Below are 18,748 nucleotides of genomic sequence, written 5' to 3' on the forward strand. Positions count from 1 at the left end.
TTAAATTACACATTATTATAGACATCACTTTCAAATCAATTTTGCTTAATTCGAAATTGATCGAATGGCAGAAGGCTGGAAGAACACACCAAACCAGGTAGCATCAGGAGGTGGAGAAGTCAACGTCTTGGGTATAACCCTATTTCAGGACTGTGTGGGGGTGTATGAGAGGGCTGCAGATAAAATGGGTAGGGGGTGTGGTGAGGTGGGGATAGCTGAACACAGGAAGAGGGTATGACCTGGTTGGTCATTGGGAGGAATGAATCTGGTAGATGGCCAGGAGGAAGTGTCGGTCAGAGGAATGGAAGACAGGGGGAGGGGCTGAGAAGGGAGTTGGGGGATGGGAAGGGAGGTTATTTGAAATTGGAGAAATCAATGTTGAGTCCTCCAGGCTGTAGGTTGCCCAGGCGGAAGATGAGGTGTTGTTCCTCCAATTTGCGGTTTAGTTTGTTGTGGCAATGGAGGGGGCGGAGGATGGTCATGTCGGAAAGGGAGTGGAAAGGGGAGTGTGAGGTCAGGTCAGAATTGGGCAGGTTCTTTAATGGGGAGCAGGAAATGGATTAATTCAACTTGAACCCCAGGCAGTGAGGCCAAAGTCTACCCCTGACTTGTCCCACCCTCTCTTTAATGTATTGAATGGTGGAGCAGAATCAAAAGTCTGAATGGCATACCCCTTCTCCTACTTGCTGTGGTTTCTATGTTACCTCTTCCAGTCAACAAACCGCAGGGTCAATTCATCTCACATTTGGGTCTGGCAATCAAAGGGTTAAGGTACCTGGCTATAGGTGGTGTTGTAAAACTGAGTGAGAGCCAGGAGGAAGGAAAACAGTTCAGGATTAGTTTCAGTGCTGAGCAGGTTCGGTCAAGGGAAGAACGTGGCACTGAAGAATGAGTGAGGGATTGAAGAGGACCGTGCTGGCTGTCTTGCTGTGTATCACCACTCAGGTCAGCTACACTCAAGGTGGGCACCTTCCTATGTGTAGCTGTAGTTCATCTGTTTCCCTTTTCAAATGGACAAAAATTAGCCCAGTCACTGGAAAATGTAGTAAATGGTTAATTGGTTCATGTCAGATGTATGCGAATGCTCACAGCTTAGTTATATCAAAGTCCTGCTCACTTAGTTAAGTCCATTCTGAAAAAGTGACAGAGTTTCATTACAAGCATCTTGCCAACTGTCTGGACTCTACCAGACCCGAGGGAAAGTTCACGTTCAATGTTGAGTGTCAGACGGTTCTTTGTCCTTCGACTGTCTGAAGGGAGGGCTTTGGATTAATAAGAAAACCAAATCGTTATTGCTTAGTTCAATAAAGGACTGAAAAGGAAGTGAAGGACATTTCCAGTTAATGATTGTATCATCCCAGTGGGTTGCTGAGTTTCTGCACTGACTCACTGAATTCTGCAGTCAGGGCTGATCACAAAACTAACTGACACAGGGGACACAGCAGGGAATCAGACTGTGCAGGCCATTGGTCCATGCTTGTGTGTGTGAGCTCCACACAACATAGAAACAGGTGGAGGCCATTCAGCCCTTCAAGCCTGTTCTGCTATTCAATGAGAGCATGACTAATCTGTGTGCAAAAGCTCCACATATCTGCCTTTGGCTCACATCCCTTATTAACTTTATTTAACCATAATATTATGTATCTCAAATTGAAAATTAACAATCGATTCAGGGTCCACTGCCCTTTGTGGAAGAGAGTTCCAAACCTCTCCCACTCTTTGTGTGTAGAAGTCTTCCTGACATCTCTCCTGAACAGTCTGGCTGGGGGAACATACTCCCTAGTTTTAGAATCTCCTAGTTTATCTAGGAGACAGTGTGGTCTGCAGATGCTGAAGATCACAGTTGAGGGTGTGATGCTGGAAAAGCACAGCAGATCAGGCAGCATCCAAAAATCAACCTTTCCGACCAGAGCCCTTCATCAAGAATGAGGCTGGGAGCCTCGGGGGTGGAGAGACAAATGGGAGGGGGTGGGGCTGGGGAGAAGGTAGCTGAGAGTGCAATAGGTGGATGGAGGTGGGGGTAATGGTGATAGGTCGGAGAGGAGGTTGGAGCGGATAGGTGGGAAGGAAGATTGACAGGTGGGACAGGTCATGAGGGCGGTGCTGAGCTGACAGGTTGGAACTGGGGTAAGGTGGGGGGGAGGTGGAATGAGGAAACTGGTGAAGTCCACGTTGATGCCCTGGCTTGGAGAGTCCCAAGGCAGAAGATGAGGCGTTCGTCCTCCAGGCATCAGGTGGTGAGGGAGTGGCGGCGGAGGAGGCCCAGCACCGGCATGTTCTCGGCAGAGTGGGAGGGGGAGTTGAAATGTTGGGCCACAGGGCAATGTGGTTGATTGGTGCGGGTGTCTCGGAGATGTTCCCTAAAGCACTCTGCTAGGAGATGTCCAGTCTCCCCAATGTAAAGGAGACTGCATCAGGAGCAATGGATACAATAAATGACATTGGTGGATGTGCAGGTAAAACTTTGATGGATGTGGAAGGCTCCTTTAGGGCCCTGGATAGAGGTGAGGGAGGAGGTGTGGGCGCAGGTTTTACAATTCCTGCAGTGACAGGGGAAGGTGCCAGGATGGGAGGGTGGGTTGTTGGGGGGGCGTGGATCTGACCAGGTAGTCACAGCGGGAACGGTCTTTGCGGAAGGTGGAAAGGGGTGGGGAGGGAAATATATCCCTGGTGGTGGGGTCCATTTGGAGGTGGCGGAAATGTCGGCAGATGATGCGATTTATGTGGAGGTTGGTAGGGTGGAAGGTGAGGACCGGGGGGGTTCTGTCTTTGTTGCGGTTGGAGGTTGGGGTTCGAGGGCAGTGGTGCGGGAAGCGGATGAGATGCGTTGGAGGGCATCTTCAACCACGTGGGAGAGGAAACTTTAGTCTTTAATCAAGGAGGCCTTCTGGTGTGTTCTGTGGTGGAACTGGTCCTCCTGGGAGCAGATACGGCAGAGGCGGTAGAGTTGGGAATACAGGATAGAATTTTTGCAGGAGGTAGGGTGGTAGGAGGTGTAATCCAGGTAGCTGTGGGAATCGGTGGGTTTGTAGGAAATATCAGTGTTGAGTCGGTCACCGTTGATGGAGATGGAGAGGTCGAGGAAGGGGAGCGAGGTGTCAGAGATGGTCCAGGTGAATTTAAGGTTGGGGTGGAATGTGTTGGAGAAGTTGATGAACTGTTCGACCTCCTCGTGGGAGCACGAGGCAGCATCGATGCAGACATCAATGTAGCAGAGGAAGAGGTGGGGAGTGGTGCCGGTGTGACTCAGGAAGATGGACTGTTCTATGTAGCCAACAAAGAGAAATGCATAGCTGGGGCCTGGGGGGTGCCCGTGGCTACTCCTTTCGACTAGAGGGAGGATTAGAAGAGAAATTGTTGATGGTGAGGACCAGTTCAGCCAAATGAATAAGAATGTCAGTGGGTGGACGTCGGGAGAGGAAGAAACGGAGGGCTTAGAGGCCCTGGTCATGGTGTAGAGGGACTGGATGTCCATGGTGAAGATGTCGAGGGACTGGATATCCATGGTGAAGCTGAGGTATTGGGGGCCAGGGAAATGGAAGTCTTGGAGGAGATGGAGGGTGTGGGTGGTGTTTTGAATGTATGTGGGAAGTTCCTGGACCAGGGGGAATAGGACAGTATCGAGATAGGTGGAGATGAATTCGGTGGGGCGGGAGCAGGCTGAGATGATGGGTTGGCTGGGGTAGTCAGGCTTGTGGATCTTGGGTAGGAGGTAGAATCGGGTGGTGCGGGGTTCCCAAACTGAGTTTGGAAGCTGTGGGTGGGAGATTAAATCTCCCAGACCATACACAACCTCATCATGGTCATGGCCTCCAAGCCCTCCGTTTCTTCCTCTCCCCAATGTCCCCAACAGTACCCTTCCACTGACACTCTTATTTGTTTGGCTGAACTGGTCCTCAACCTCAACAATTTCTCCTTCCAATCCTCCCACTTCCTCTGATGAAACGGATTGCCGTGGGCACCCCCATGGGCCCCAGCTTTGCCTGTCTAGTGGCATGGTGGTACAGTGGTTAGCACTGCTGCCTCACAGTGCCAGAGACCCAGGTTCAATTCCCACCTCAGGCAACTCTCTGTGTGGAGTTTGCACATTCTCCCCGTGGCTGCGTGGGTTTGCTCCGGTTTCCTCCCACAATCCAAAAATGTGCAGGTTGGGTGAATTGGCCGCGCAAATTTGCCCGTAGTGTTAGGTGAAGGGGTAAATGTAGGGGAATGGGTCTGGGTGGGTTGTGCTTCGGCGTGTCAGTGTGGACTTGTTGGGCTGAAGGTCCTCTTTCCACACTGTAAATAATCTAATCTAATTTGGAGATGCCGGTGTTGGACTGGGGCTATACAAAGTTAAAAATCACACAACACCAGGTTATAGTCCAACAGGTTTAATTGGAAGCACACGAGCTTTTGGCGCAACACTCCTTCATCAGGTGATTGTGGAGGGTTCGATCATAACACAGAATTTATAGCAAAAATTTGCAGTGTGATGTAACTGAAATTATACATTGAAAAATTGATTGTCTGTTAAGCCTTTCATCTGTTAGAATACAGTGATAGTTTCACTTCTTTCATGTGTAAATCACAAAACCCTTTTTTTTAAAGTTGCATTCTCAGGTTAGCTGTTAACAATGGTGATAGTTAGACAATATGTAAAAACTAGACTGTCTAAAAGCTAGACAGAAGGTAAAAACAATGACTGCAGATGCTGGAAACCAGATTCTGGATTAGTGGTGCTGGAAGAGCACAGCAGTTCAGGCAGCATCCAAGTAGCTTCAAAATCGACGTTTCGGGCAAATTTTGCCCGAAATGTCGATTTCGAAACTACTTGGATGCTGCCTGAATTGCTGTGCTCTTCCAGCACCACTAATCCAGAATATGTTGAAGGTGTTAGCCCCCTGTGTTCTCTGTCTATGACCTGATATTTAGATTGATTCTAATCTAAAAAGTGAGATAACAGAGTTTTACATAAATTCATGCAGTTTTTAAGCTCAGAGTTCTACATGAATGTTTGCAGTTTTTGAGCAAAGTGCAATGTAACTCTGCAAGTACAAATTCACCCCACAAAATATATGTATGCATGTGGATCTTTGTCTGTCTGTCTGGGGTGGGGGTTGTGAGTGTGAGAAAGTGTGTGTGTGTGTGTGTGTAGTGAGTGCAGTGTCTTAAGTCTGTGAGGGGGTGCATGTGTGGGAGTGTGTGTGTCTATAAGGGTGTGTGTGGGTGTCTGTGTGCGCGTCTGTGTGTACCTGTGTCCATGTGTATGTGAGAGTGTGTGTGTGTAGGAATATCTGTGTGTGTGTGTAGTACAATGGTGATCACCTGTAATGTGACATGAACCCAAGGTCCCGGTTGAGGCCCTCCCTATGGGGACTGAACTTAGCTATCAGCCTCTGCTCGGCCACTTTCCTCTGCTGCCTGTCCCGAAGTCCACCTTGGAGGATGGTCACCCGAAGGTCCGAGGCTGAATGTCCTGGACCACTGAAGTGTTCCCCAACTGGGAGGGAACCCTCCTGTCTGTTGATTGTTGTGCGGTACCCATTCATCTGTTGTCATAGCCTTTGCTCGGTTTCCCCAATGTACCATGCCTCAGAGCATCCTTGCCTGCAACGTATAAGATAGACAACGTTGGCTGAGTCACATGAGTACCTGCCATGTACAAGGTGGGAGGTGTTCTCACGCGTAATGGTGGTATCTATGTCCACAATCTGACACGTCTTGCAGCGTCCACTGTGACAGAGTTGTATGGAGTTGTCCTGAGAGCCGGGCAGTTTGCTACGAACAATGATCTGTTTGAGGTTTGGCGGTTGTTTAAAGGCAAGTAGTGGAGGTGTGGGGAAGGGCTTGGTGAGGTGCTCATCCTCATTGATAATGTGTTGCAGGTCACGAAGAACATGGCGTAATTTTTCAGCCCCTGGAAAGTACTGAACAACGAAGGGTACCCTGTCAGTTGCAGCACGTGTCTGTCTCCTGAGGAGGTCATTACGGTTCCTTGCTGTGGCATGTCGGAACTGGTAGTCGATGAGTTGAGCATCGTACCCCGTTCTTGTGAGGGCATCCTTGAGTACTTCCAGGTGTCCGTCACGTTCTTCCTCATCTGAGCAGATCCGGTGTATGAGTAGGGCTTGTCCATAATCTAATCTCGTCTTTGTCGTCTACGTAGAACAGTCCGTCTTCCGTAGTTACACCAGCACCACTCCCCACCTCCTCTGCTACATTGATGACTGCATTGGCACCATCTTGTGCTCCAATGAGGAGATCGACCAGTTCATTAACTTCACCAACACATCCCACCCCGACCTTAAATTCACCTGGACCATCTCTGACACCTCCCTCTCCTTCCTAAACCTCTTCATCTCCATTCATGAGGATCGACTCAACACCAATTTTTTTTTAAACCCACCGACTCCCACAGCTACCTGGATTACATCTCCTCCCACCCTACCTCCTGCAAAAATGCCATCCCGTATTCCCAATTCCTCCGCCTCTGCCGTATCTGCTCCCAGGAGGACCAGTTCCGCCACAGAACACACCAGATGGCCTTTTTGATTATAGACTGAAATTTCCCCTCCCATGTGGTTGAAGATGCCCTCCAACGCATCTCATCCACTTCCCGCACCTCCGCCCTCAGACCCCACCCCTCCAACTGTAACAAGGACAGAATGCCCTGGTCCTCACCTTCCACCCTACCAATCTTCGCATAAACCGCATCATCCGCTGACATTTCCACCACTTCCAAACAGAACCCACCACCAGGGATATATTTCCCTCCCCACCCCTTTCCACAAACACCGTTCCCTCCGTGACTACCTGGTCAGGTCCACGCCCCCCCCAACAACCCACCCTCCCTTCCTGGCACTTTCCCCTGCCACCACAGGAATTGCAAAACCTGCGCCCACACCTCCTCCCTCACTCCCATCCAAGGCTCCAAAGGAGCCTTCTACATCCATCAAAGTTTCACCTGCACATCCACAAATGTCATTTATTGTTGCTCCCGATGCGGTCTCCTCTAAATCGGGGAGACTGGATGCCTTCTCGCAGAGAGCTTTAGGGAACATCTCCAGGACATCCACACCAATCAACCCCACCGCCCAGTGGCCAAACATTTCAACTTCCCCTCCCACTCTGCCGAGGACATGCAGGTCCTGGGCCTCCTCCATCCCCACTCCCTGACCACCTGACACCTGGAGGAAGAACGCCTCATAGAACATAGAACATAGAAGAATACAGCACAGTACAGGCCCTTTGGCCCTCGATGTTGCACTGATCCAAGCCCACCTAACCTACACTAGCCCACTATCCTCCATATGCCTGTCCAATGCTTGTTTAAATGCCCATAAAGAGGGAGAGTCCACCACTGCTACTGGCAGGGTGGACTCACGACTCGCTGAGTAAAGAATCTATCCCTAACATCTGTCCTATACATACCACCCCTTAATTTAAAGCTATGCCCCCTCGTAATGGCTGACTCCATACGTGGAAAAAGGTACTCATGGTCAACCCTGTCTAAACCCCTAATCATCTTGTACACCTCTATCAAGTCACCCCTAAACCTTCTTTTCTCCGATGAAAACAGCCCCAAGTGCCTCAGCCTTTCCTCATACGATCTTCCTACCATACCAGGCAACATCCTGGTAAACCTCCTCTGCACCCGTTCCAGTGCTTCCACATCCTTCCTAGAGTATGGCGACCAAAACTGCACACAATACTTCAGATGCGGCCGCACCAGAGTCTTATACAACTGCAACATGACCTCAGGACTCCGGAACTCAATTCCTCTACCAATAAAAGCCAGTACGCCATATGCCTTCTTCACCGCACTATTTACCTGGGTGACAACTTTCAAAGATCTGTGTACATGGACACCAAGATCCCTCTGCTCATCCACACTACGAAGTATCTGACCATTAGCCCAATAACCCATCTTTTTGTTATTCTTACCAAAGTGAATCACTTCACACTTAGCTACATTGAACTCCATTTGCCATCTTTCTGCCCAGCTCTGCAGCTCATCTATATCCTGCTGTAACCTGACACATCCTTCCTCACTGTCAACAACTCCACCGACTTTCGTATCATCAGCAAACTTGCTCACCCAACCTTCTAGCCCCTCCTCCAGGTCATTTATAAAAATGACAACAACAATGGTCCCAAAACTGATCCCTGTGGAACACCGCTAGTAACTGCACTCCAAGATGAACCTTTACCATCAACTACTACCCTCTCTTCTTCCAGCCAGCCAATTCCTAATCCAAACCTCCAACTCACCCTCAATGCCATACCTCCGTATTTTTTGCAGTAGCCTACCATGGGGAACCTTATCAAACGCCTTACTAAGATCCATATACACAACATCTACCGCTTTCCCCTCGTCCACCTCCTTAGTCACCTTCTCAAAGAACTCAATAAGGTTTGTGAGGCACGACCTGCCCTTCACAAAACCATGCTGACTATCCTTGATCACATTATTCCTATCCAGATGTTCATAAATCCTATCCCTTACAATTCTCTCTAAGACTTTGCCCACAACAGAAGTGAGGCTCACCGGCCTATAGTTACTAGGGTTATCCCTACTCCCCTTCTTGAACAAGGGAACCACATTTGCTATCCTCCAGTCTTCTGGCACTATTCCTGTAGACAACGAGGACATAAAAATCCAGGCCAATGGCTCTGCAATCTCCCCCCTTGCTTCCCAGAGAATCCTAGGATAAAGGCCCAGGGGACTTATCTGTTTTCATCCTTCCCAGAATTTCCAATACCTCTTCCCTACATACCTCAAAGCCATCCATTCTAATTAATTGTGACTCAGTATTCACATCGGCAACAATGTCCTGTTCCTGAGTGAATACTGACGAAAAGTATTCATTCAGTATCTCCCCAATCTCTTCAGCCTCCACACGCAACTTCCCACTACTATTCTTGACTGGACCTATTCCTACCCTAGTCATTCTTTTATTCCTGACATACCTATAGAAAGCCTTAGGGTTTTCCCTAATCCTACCAACTAAGGACTTTTCATGTCCCCTCCTTGCTGCTCTTAGCTCTCTCTTCAGATCCTTCCTGGCTACCTTATAACACTCAATCGCCCCAATTGAACCTTCACGCCTCATCTTTACATAGGCCGCCCTCTTCCATTTAACAAGGGATTCCAATTCCTTATTAAACCACGGCTCCCTCACATGACCCTTTCCTCCCTGCCTGACAGGTACATACTTATCAAGGACACTCAATAGTTGCTCCTTGAACAAGCTCCACATATCAATTACGCCCTTGCCTTGAAGCCTACTTTTCCAAGCCATGCATCCTAAGTCATGCCTCACCGCATCATAATTTCCCTGCCCCCAGGTATAACTCTTGCCCTGCAGTGCACACTTATCCCTCTCCTTCACTACAGTAAAAGTCACCGAATTGTGGTCACTGTCCCCAAAGTGCTCACCTACCTCTAATTCTAACACCTGTCCTGGTTCGTTACCCAGAACCAAATCCAGTATGGCCTCACTTCTTGTTGGCCTGTCTACATATTGTGTCAGGAAACCCTCCTGCACACATTGGACAAACACCGACCCATCTAACGAACTCGAGCTATAGCTTTCCCAATCACTATCAGGAAAGTTAAAGTCCCCCATAATAACCACCCTATTACTTTCACTCTTCTCCTGAATCATCCTCGCAATCCTTTCTTCTTTGTCTCTAGGACTATTACGAGGCCTGTAGAAAACTCCTAACAGGGTGACCTTACCTTTCCTATTCCTAACCTCAGCCCAAACTACCTCAGATGGCGAGTCTTCATCCATCGTCCTTTCCACCGCTGTAATACTATCTTTGACAAGCAATGCCACACCTCCCCCTCTTTTACCCCCACCTCTGACCCTACTAAAACATTTAAATTCTGGAACCTGCAACAGCCAATCCTGTCCCTGTTCTACCCATGTCTCCGTAATAGCCACAACATCGAAATCACAGGTACCAACCCACGTTGCAAGTTCACCTACCTTATTTCGTATACTTCTTGCATTGAAGTATACACACTTCAAGCCACTTTCCTGTTTACAGGCACCCTCCATTGAGATTGATGCCATGTTCCTAACCTCCCTACACTCCAGATCCTGCACCCTAAAGCTACACCTTCCACCTCGGGACCCTTCAACCCCAGAGCATCAATGTGGACTTCACCAGTTTCCTCATTTCCCTTCCCCCCCACCTTACTCCAGTTCCAACCTTCCAGCTCAGCACCATCCTCTTGACCTGTCCTACTTGCCAATCTTCCTTCCCAACTATCTGCTCCACCCTCCTCTCTGACCTATCACCTTTACCCCCACCTCCATCCACCTATTGCACTCTCAGCTACCTTCTCCCCAGTCCCACCCCCCTCCCATTTATCTCTTCACCCCCGAGCCTCCCAGCCTCATTTCTGATGAAAGGCTCCAGTCTGAAAGGTCGATTTTCCTGCTTCTCAGATGCTGCCTGACCTGCTGTGCTTTTCTAGCGACACACTCTCAAATAGTTTATCTACCCTGTCTTTTCCTGTTAATGTCTTGAAGACTTCAGTCAGATCACCCATTAACCTTCTAGTTTCTACCAGAAGCTGAGCTTAATTTTTATAATCTGTTCATAACATAACCCCTGATGTCCAGGTATCATCCTTGTAAAGCTATAACTCCCCCATGGCCAATGAATCCTTCCTACAATCATCGCTCTTTCATCCTTTCAATATAACGTTTTATTCATTTCTACCTCCTGTGCTTATCTGATTTACCATTATCTCTGCTATTGTAGAATCAGAAAATTGTACAGTGCAGAAGAGGGCCTTCAGCCCATTGAGTCTGTACTGCCAATAAAATACTACGACCAATACGAGCCCCACTTTCCCATACTAGGCCCAAAGCCTTGAATATTATGACATTCAAGTGCTCATCCAAGTACTTTTTAAAGGTTGTGATGTTTCCTGCCTCAACTACTCTCTGAGGGAGTGCATTTCCAGAGCCCACCACCCTCTGGGTGAAAAACTCTTTCCTCAACTCCCCTCTAGACCTCTTCCCTTCAAATTATGTCCCTTGTATTGATCGCTCAACTGAGGGTAACAGCTGCTTTCTATCCACTATCTTCATCATATTATATATCTCAGCCAGGTTCTCCTTCAACCTCCATCCCAGGCAACATCCTGGTGAATCTCCTCTGCACTCCCTCCATATAATGTGGGGATCAGAACCACACACTCCAACAATGACCTAACCAAAGTTCTGTGCAACACCAACATGACTTTCTTCCTCTTATAATCTCTATCACAACTGGAAAAGGCAGCCATCCTTTACACCATTTAACTACCTTATTAACCTGTCCTGCCACCTATTTATTCCAACTATTCCATTTTCCATGTGTCCTACTTATTGACATAAGTAGAGAAGATGTGGTTGGTAGGCTAGAGGTTGTTAAGGTGGACAAATCCCCAGGACCGGATGGGATCTATCCCAGGTTGCTGAGGGAGGTGAGAGAGGAAGTAGCTGGGACCCTGACAGATATCTTTGTGGCATCCTTAAATACAGGTGTGGTGCCGGAGGACTGGAGGTTGCTCATGTTGTCCCCCTGTACAACAGGGGTAGTAGGAATATTCTGGGTAACTACAGACCAGTGAGCCTGTCATCGGTGGTTGGAAAGTTCCTGGAGAGGATACTGAAGAATAGGATCTATTTATATTTAGAAAAGAATGGGCTTATCAGTGATAAGCAACATGGTTTTGTGCGGGGGAGGTCATGCCTTACCAACTTGAGGAAGTGACCAAGTTGATAGATGAAGGAAGGGCTGTAGATGTCATATACATGGACTTGAGTAAGGCATTTGATAAGGTTCCCCATGGTAGACTAATGGAGAAAGTGAAGTCACATGGTGTGCAGGGTGTTCTAGCGAGGTGGATAAAGAACTGGTTGAGCAACAGGAGACAGAGTAGTAATTGAAGGGAGTTTCTCGAAATGGAGAAAGGTAACCACTGGTGTTCCACAGGGGTCAGTGTTGGGGCCACTGTTGTTTATGATATACATAAATGATCTGGAAGAGGGCATTGTGTATGATCAGCAAGTTTGCAGATGACACAAAGATTGGTGGAGTAGCAGAAAGCATAAGGGACTGTCAGAGAATACAGGAGGATATAGATAGACTGGAGAGTTGGGCAGAAAAGTGTCAGATAGATTTCAATCCAGACAAATGTGAGGTGATGCATTTGGGCAAGTCTAATTCTAGAGTGAATTATACAATAAATGGAAGAGCCTTGGGAAAAGTTGATGGGCAGAGAGATCTGGGAGTGCAGGTCCATTGTACCCTGAAGGTTGCTGCACAGGTGGATAGAATGGTCAAAAGGCATATAGTATGCATGCCTTCATTGGATGGGGTATTGAGTATAAGAGCTGGCAAGACTTATTAAAATTGTACAAGATATTGGTTCAGCTGCATTTAGAATACTGCGTACAGTTCTGGTCGACACATTACCAAAAGGATGTGGACGCTTTGGAGAGGGTGCAGAGAAGGTTTACAAGGATGTTGCCTGGTATGGAAGGTGCGAGTTATGAAGAGAGATTGAGTAGGTTAAGTTTATTTTCATTAGAAAAAAGGAGATTGGGGGGGACCTGATTGAGGTTTACAAAATCATGAAGGGTATAGACAGGGTGTATAGAGACAAGTTTTTTCCCAGGGTGAAGGATCCAATAACGGGAGGTCACGCTTTCAAGGTGAGAGGCAGAAAGTTTAAGGGGAATACACGCGGCAAGTACTTCACACACAGGGTGGTGGGCATTTGGAATGCGTTGCCAGCAGAGGTGGTAGAGGCAGGCCGGTAGATTCATTTAAGATGTGTCTGGACAGATGCATGAGTAGGTGGGAAGCAGAAGGATACAGATGCTTAGGAATTGACAGACAGGTTTAGACAGTAGATTTGGATCGGCTCAGGCTTGGAGAACCGCAGGGCCTGTTCTTGGGCTGTAAATTTTCTTTGTTCTTTGTTCACATTCTCACCACTGTCTGGGTACAAATGGCAGTCAAAATCAATTGCTGGGAACACCACTCAGGCATCACCTTCCAAACGCGTGAATACTTCACCAAGAAGGACAAGGGCAGCAGATACGTACGAACTAGGAGCAGGAGTAGGCCATCTGGCCCCTCGAGTCTGCTCTGCCACTCAATAAGATCATGACTGATCTGTTCATGGACTCAGCTCCACTTACCCACCCTCTCACTGTAACCCTTAATTCCTTTACTGTTCAAAAACAAATCTACCTTAGCTTTCAAGACATTTACTGAAGTAGCATCAACTACTTCACTGGGCAGGGAATTCCATAGATTCACAACCCTCAGAATAAAGACATTCCTTCTCAATTCAGCCCTAAATCTGTTCTCCCTAATTTTGAGGCTATGCCCTCTTCTCCTAGTTTTACCCCGCCATTGGAAATATCCTCTCTAGGTCTATCTAATCTATTCTCTTCATAACTGTATAGGTTTCTGTAAGATTCTCCCCCAATTCTTCTAAATTCCAATGAATACAATCCCAGTCTACTCAGTCTCTCCTCATAAGCCAACCCCCTCAACTCCAGAATCAACCCAGTGAACCTCCTCTGTACCAGTACATCTTTTCTCAAGTAAGGAGACCAAAACTGCACACAGTACTCCAGGAGTGGCCTCACCAGCTCCCTGTGCAGCTGCAACATAACCCCCTGCTTTTAAACTCAACTCCTTTAGCAATGAAAGACAAAGTTCCATTTGCCTTCCTAATTACCTGTTGTACCTGCAGACCAACCTTCTGTGTTTCATGCACAAGGACACCCAGGTCCCTTTGCACAGCAGCATGCTGCAACTTTTTACCAATCAAATAATAGTCCTTTTTACTGTTACTCCTACCAAAATGGATGACTTCACATTTATTAACATTGAACTCCATCTGCCAGAACTTTGCCACACCGTTAAAGTATCCTCTGCAATGTTTCACAGACCTCTGCACACCTTTTTGCTCTGCAACTCATCTTAGTGTAATCTGCAAACTTTGACACTCTACATGTGGTCCCCAACTCTAAATCATCTTTGTCAATTGTGAATAATTGTAGTCCTAACACTGATCCCTGAGGCACACCATTAATTACTGATTGCCAACCAGAATAGCATTCATTTATCCCCACACTTTGCTTTCTGTTAGTTAACCAATCCTCTATTCATGATAATATTTTACCCATAATACCATACATCTTTATCTTATGCAGCAGCCTCTCATGCAGCATCTAATAGAAGGCCTATTGGAAATCTAGGTACACCACATCTACTGGATCCCCATTGTCCACGGTGCTCGCAATGTCTTCATAGAATTCCAAATAATTAGTTGACCATGACCTGCCCTTCATGAACCCATGCTGCATCTGCCCAATGGGACAGTTTCTATCGAGATGCCTTGCTATTTCTTCCTTGATAATGGGCATGAACACCATCCCCTGTAAGTTCCCCTTCAAACCACTTACCATCCTGACTTGGAAACATATTGCGGTTCCTTCACCTTGGCTGGGTCAAAACCCTGGACTTTCCTCACTAAAGACATTGTGGGTCCACCTAAACCATGTGAACTGCAGGGGTTCAAGAAGGCATCTCACCACCATCTTCTCCAGGGGTAACCAGGACCGAGTAGTAAATGTTGAGAATAAGTGAAGAAGGAGCCACCTCTCAACTTCAGGAATAAAAAGAATTGATTGCTACACGTGGACCGTGCTGAGAGCAAACAGAAGTATCCAACGGGACAGAGCAGGGCAAGGCCAGAGCCTCTATTCTACTCACTGTCAGAGATCATGGGTAAAGGGGCATCGGGACAGAGATCTGGAGAATTTGCAGCAGTAGACAAATCACTCTGTAAACTGGAGACCATGATCAGGGATGAAGGGAAATAAAGATGGAGATGAGAGAGGAGGTCAATAGGCGAGGAGAGGGGGAAAAGAGAGGGAAGACGTAATGAATGGTTCCGAAGGAGAGTCATACTGGGCATTGAATGTTACCTCTGTTTCTCTCCCTACAGATTCTGCCAGACCTGCTGAGTTTCTCTTTAGGTAAGGGGACCAAGATCCCTGCTGTGGTCCAAATAGTGCTTGTACAGATGTACCAAAATCTCCCTGTTTTTATACACCTTTCCTTTTGAATTAAAGGTAAAAAATGAGCCACTTCCAATTGGCAACCAACTCTCCTGAACTGGAAGGGGATCGGAGGCAGGTCTGGATGCTTTGGATGGGCATTAGTCACCAAATGAGTTTGCTAATTGACACCAAGTCTATCTCGTGTTGCTATGAAGAATGGTTCTGGATGTATGTATCACTGGAGGTTGCCATCACATGATCTCCACCAAACCCTTGCCCCAACTCCCCTGCCCCGCATGGATTGTCAGGCTAGCCCCAACCCCAGGAATGGCAGAAACCCAACTGGTTTGAAGCAGCATATCAGGGTGTGGCTGTTTCTAGCAAGACCAACATCTGTTGCTCTTCCCTATTTGCCCATGAACCAGTGGCTTGCTAGGCCACTTCAGAGGGAAGTTAAGAGTCAACCACATTGCTGTGGGTCTGGAGTCACATGTAGGTCAGATCAGGTAAGGATTTTCTTCCCTAAACAAATGGGTTTTTATAACAATTGATGATTGTTTCGCAGTCACCATTTCATGGAATTGATTAATTCACTTTAAATTTCATCAGTTGGCCATCAGAGAGATTTGAACCCTTGTCCCCTCCACATTAAGCTGGGTCAATGGTTCAGTGACATTTCCCACCACATCACTGTCCCGCCCAGCTGAGGAGAGGTGATGCTGAAGACATAAAGGGACACAATCTCCCACTATGTAACCAGGCATTGATCCTGCTCTGGGAAAATGGCACTAACACTGCACTGTTGAAAAATGTGGTGCTGGAAAAGCATAGCCAGTCAGGCAGCATCCAAGGAGCAGGAGCGTTGACGTTTCGGGCATAGCCCCTTTATCAGGAATGATAGTACACTGTCCATGTCACCAGGCATCAGAGGAGAGCAGGAGATTTGCCAGAGTAATGGATCTGGACAACAGACACCCAACCAAATACAAACAACTAAATCATATAAAAGGAGTGAGACCAGGTCGATAGTGATTTAGAGTGTGGCTGAACAGGATCATACTGTCTGCAGAGTGTTTAAAAGAGCAGCTGAGGGTTTGTAGATTGAATTTGAGGAACGGGGGATGTATTTGAAGTCAATGGCATCTCCATACATGTCTAGGAGGTCTTCTCATTGTTTGGAGTGAATTGCAGCCTGTAAGGTGTCAGCAAGATCACAGGATAGGCTCAATACAGATGGAACGGCCTCATATTTTGCCTACTTTTACAGGTAAGGTCTGGATCAAACTGAAAGATTTGGGCACGTTAATGCACTCAGGACCTCAATAGCCCTCAGTACAGCACAATATTCCCTCTTTTACACCCTATCCTCTTCACAATAAATGACAATATTCCATTTGCTTCACTATTACTTGCTGAAACTGTAGATTAAACTCCTGCGATTCCCCTATCGGGAGATCCAGATCCCTCTGTACCTCACCGTTTAGTGATCTCTCTCCATTTAAGTCACATTCTTCTTTTTAAATTTCTGCCTGCCAAACTGGGCAAGTTGTCATTTTCTCACAATATACTCACAAATATACATTTGTGCCTGTTTATTGAACCTAACAGGTTCCCCTTGCAGACTCCTTATATCCTCTTTGTAATTTATTTTCCTTTACTGTATTCCTTTGTGACATCAGTAAATTTAGCAAACTGGGAATGAGTTGCCAGAGGAAGTGGTGGAGGCTGGTACAATTTCAACATTTAAGAGGCATTTGGATGGATATATGAATAGGAAGGGTTTGGAGGGATATGGGCCGGGTGCTGGCAGGTGGGACTAGATTGGGTTGGGATATCTGGTCGGCATGGACGGGTTGGACCGAAGGGTCTGTTTCCATGCTGTACATCTCTATGACTCTATGATTCTATTTGTTTATATAAACTGCAATTGATAAAGCCCCCGCCCTGATTCCTGTAGCACATCACTCACTACACCTTGCCAATTGAAAATCATTCATTTCTGCCATTCTGAAGAAGGTCACTGTGTTCGAAATGTTAGCACTGCTTTCTCTCCACACATGCTGCCAGATCTGCTGAGTTTTCCCAGAAATTTCTGTTTGTATTTCTGCCTCCTCTCTGTTTCCTGACTGCCAACCAAGACTATTGCTAACATGCTACCCTAAAATGGGAGAGTGTCAGGAGAGAACCAAAACATTTGTAATCTTCCCCTCTCTGTCCATAGTCAGTGTGTTTTGGGAGAAATAAGATGTGAGTGTGTGCTCAATTTAATCACAGCAGCAAGGTTTCATGAGTTTAAACAAAGAGACTATTTATTCGCAAGTTCACTGTGAAAGTCTAACAGCGATATCAATCACATATTGCACATATATACTCAAGAAATTAAGCAATTAAAGAGATTTGCTCATTTTTATAAACTGTAAAAAATTCAGGCCTGTTAAAAAAAAGACTTTTCTCTTCAGGAATTATAGTTTAGATTGGAATTCTTTGAAGGAATAATGTGCTCTGTAGTTGAAAGGGAATCTGTTATAGAATCAAACAGTAGAGACCCTTTGGCCCATTGAGTATGTACTTTACTGTTGATTTAGAAAGCACTTGATATAGTTTCACAGAAAAGATTATTGTGGAATGTAGGAGTGCATTCAGGATAGGTATAGGCAGGTTTTGCTGCAGCTTTATAGAACTTTAGTTAGGCCACACTACTGGAAGGATGTGGATGCTTTGGAGAGGATACAGAAAAGGCTTACCAGGATATTGCCTGGTATGAGGGATTTTAGCTATGAAGAAAGGTTGGCTAGACTGGGTATGTTTTCATTGAAACACAGGAGGTTGAGGAGTGACCTGATAGAAGTTTGTATCATTGTGAATGGCATAAATAGATTGGCAAGTATGAGGCTTTTTCCCAGGGTGGAGGGTCAGTTACTAGGGAATACAGGTTCAAAGTGTGACAGGGGGGAATTTAAAAGAGATGTGTGAGGCAAGTTTTTCACACAAAGGGTGAAAGTGAGTGTCTGGAACATGCTGCCACAGGAGGTGGTGGAAGCAGACACAATAGCAGCATTCAAGAAGCACCTGGAGGAATACATGAATAGGGAGGGAATAGAGGGATACGGATCCTGGAAGGGAAGACAGTTTTAGAATGGAAGGACAAAATGTGTTGGTGCAGGCCTGGAGGGCTGTTCCTGTGCTGTGTTGTGCTTTGTTCTTTGTTGTTCTAGAAACCCATAGTGTAAGGGTAACATACCAACAAGGGTAGAAGATTGGCTGGCTGGCAGGAAACAGACAGCGTGCATAGATGGTTGTTTTTTTTTCAGATTGGCAGGTTGTGATGGACAGGGTCCCACAGGGATCTGTACTGGGCACTCAAGCTTTTACAACTGATATCTGTGACGTAGATGAGGGAATCAAAGGTGTGCCAGCTAAATGGACAGATGATGCAAAGATAGGGAGGAAGATGGAAAGCAGCCTCCTTTCTGCTTAGGAATGATAGGAAGGCTGAGGAAGAGTTGGGATGCTGCAGGACATGTGGCTGACAGGAGAAAATAAAATCAGGACATTTTATTCTGTTTCGTGGGCTTCCTCATTTTACATCCGGGCACTGCCAACATTAGACAGGCAGCTGCTTCCTGTTGCTAGAGACTGATGTGAGTTGCCTTTCTCCTTTTTGTGCCACCTGG

General features: G+C 46.7%; 1 protein-coding gene across 1 annotated transcript in view; it reads left to right on the forward strand.

Annotated features, from left to right (window-relative positions):
• The first annotated feature begins 856 nt into the window (after window positions 1–856).
• LOC140492818 (sialic acid-binding Ig-like lectin 12) overlaps window positions 857–18,748 on the forward strand; it is a 36,150-nt gene continuing 18,258 nt past the window's right edge. Inside the window, exon 1 of the mRNA XM_072591720.1 lies at window positions 857–961. Coding sequence (XP_072447821.1) covers window positions 889–961 — 73 coding nt within the window. The 5' untranslated portion in view covers window positions 857–888. The remainder of the gene's footprint in view (window positions 962–18,748) is intronic.

The sequence above is a fragment of the Chiloscyllium punctatum genome, chromosome 2 (assembly GCF_047496795.1).
Source record: "Chiloscyllium punctatum isolate Juve2018m chromosome 2, sChiPun1.3, whole genome shotgun sequence".
NCBI classification, from domain to species: Eukaryota; Metazoa; Chordata; class Chondrichthyes; order Orectolobiformes; family Hemiscylliidae; genus Chiloscyllium; species Chiloscyllium punctatum.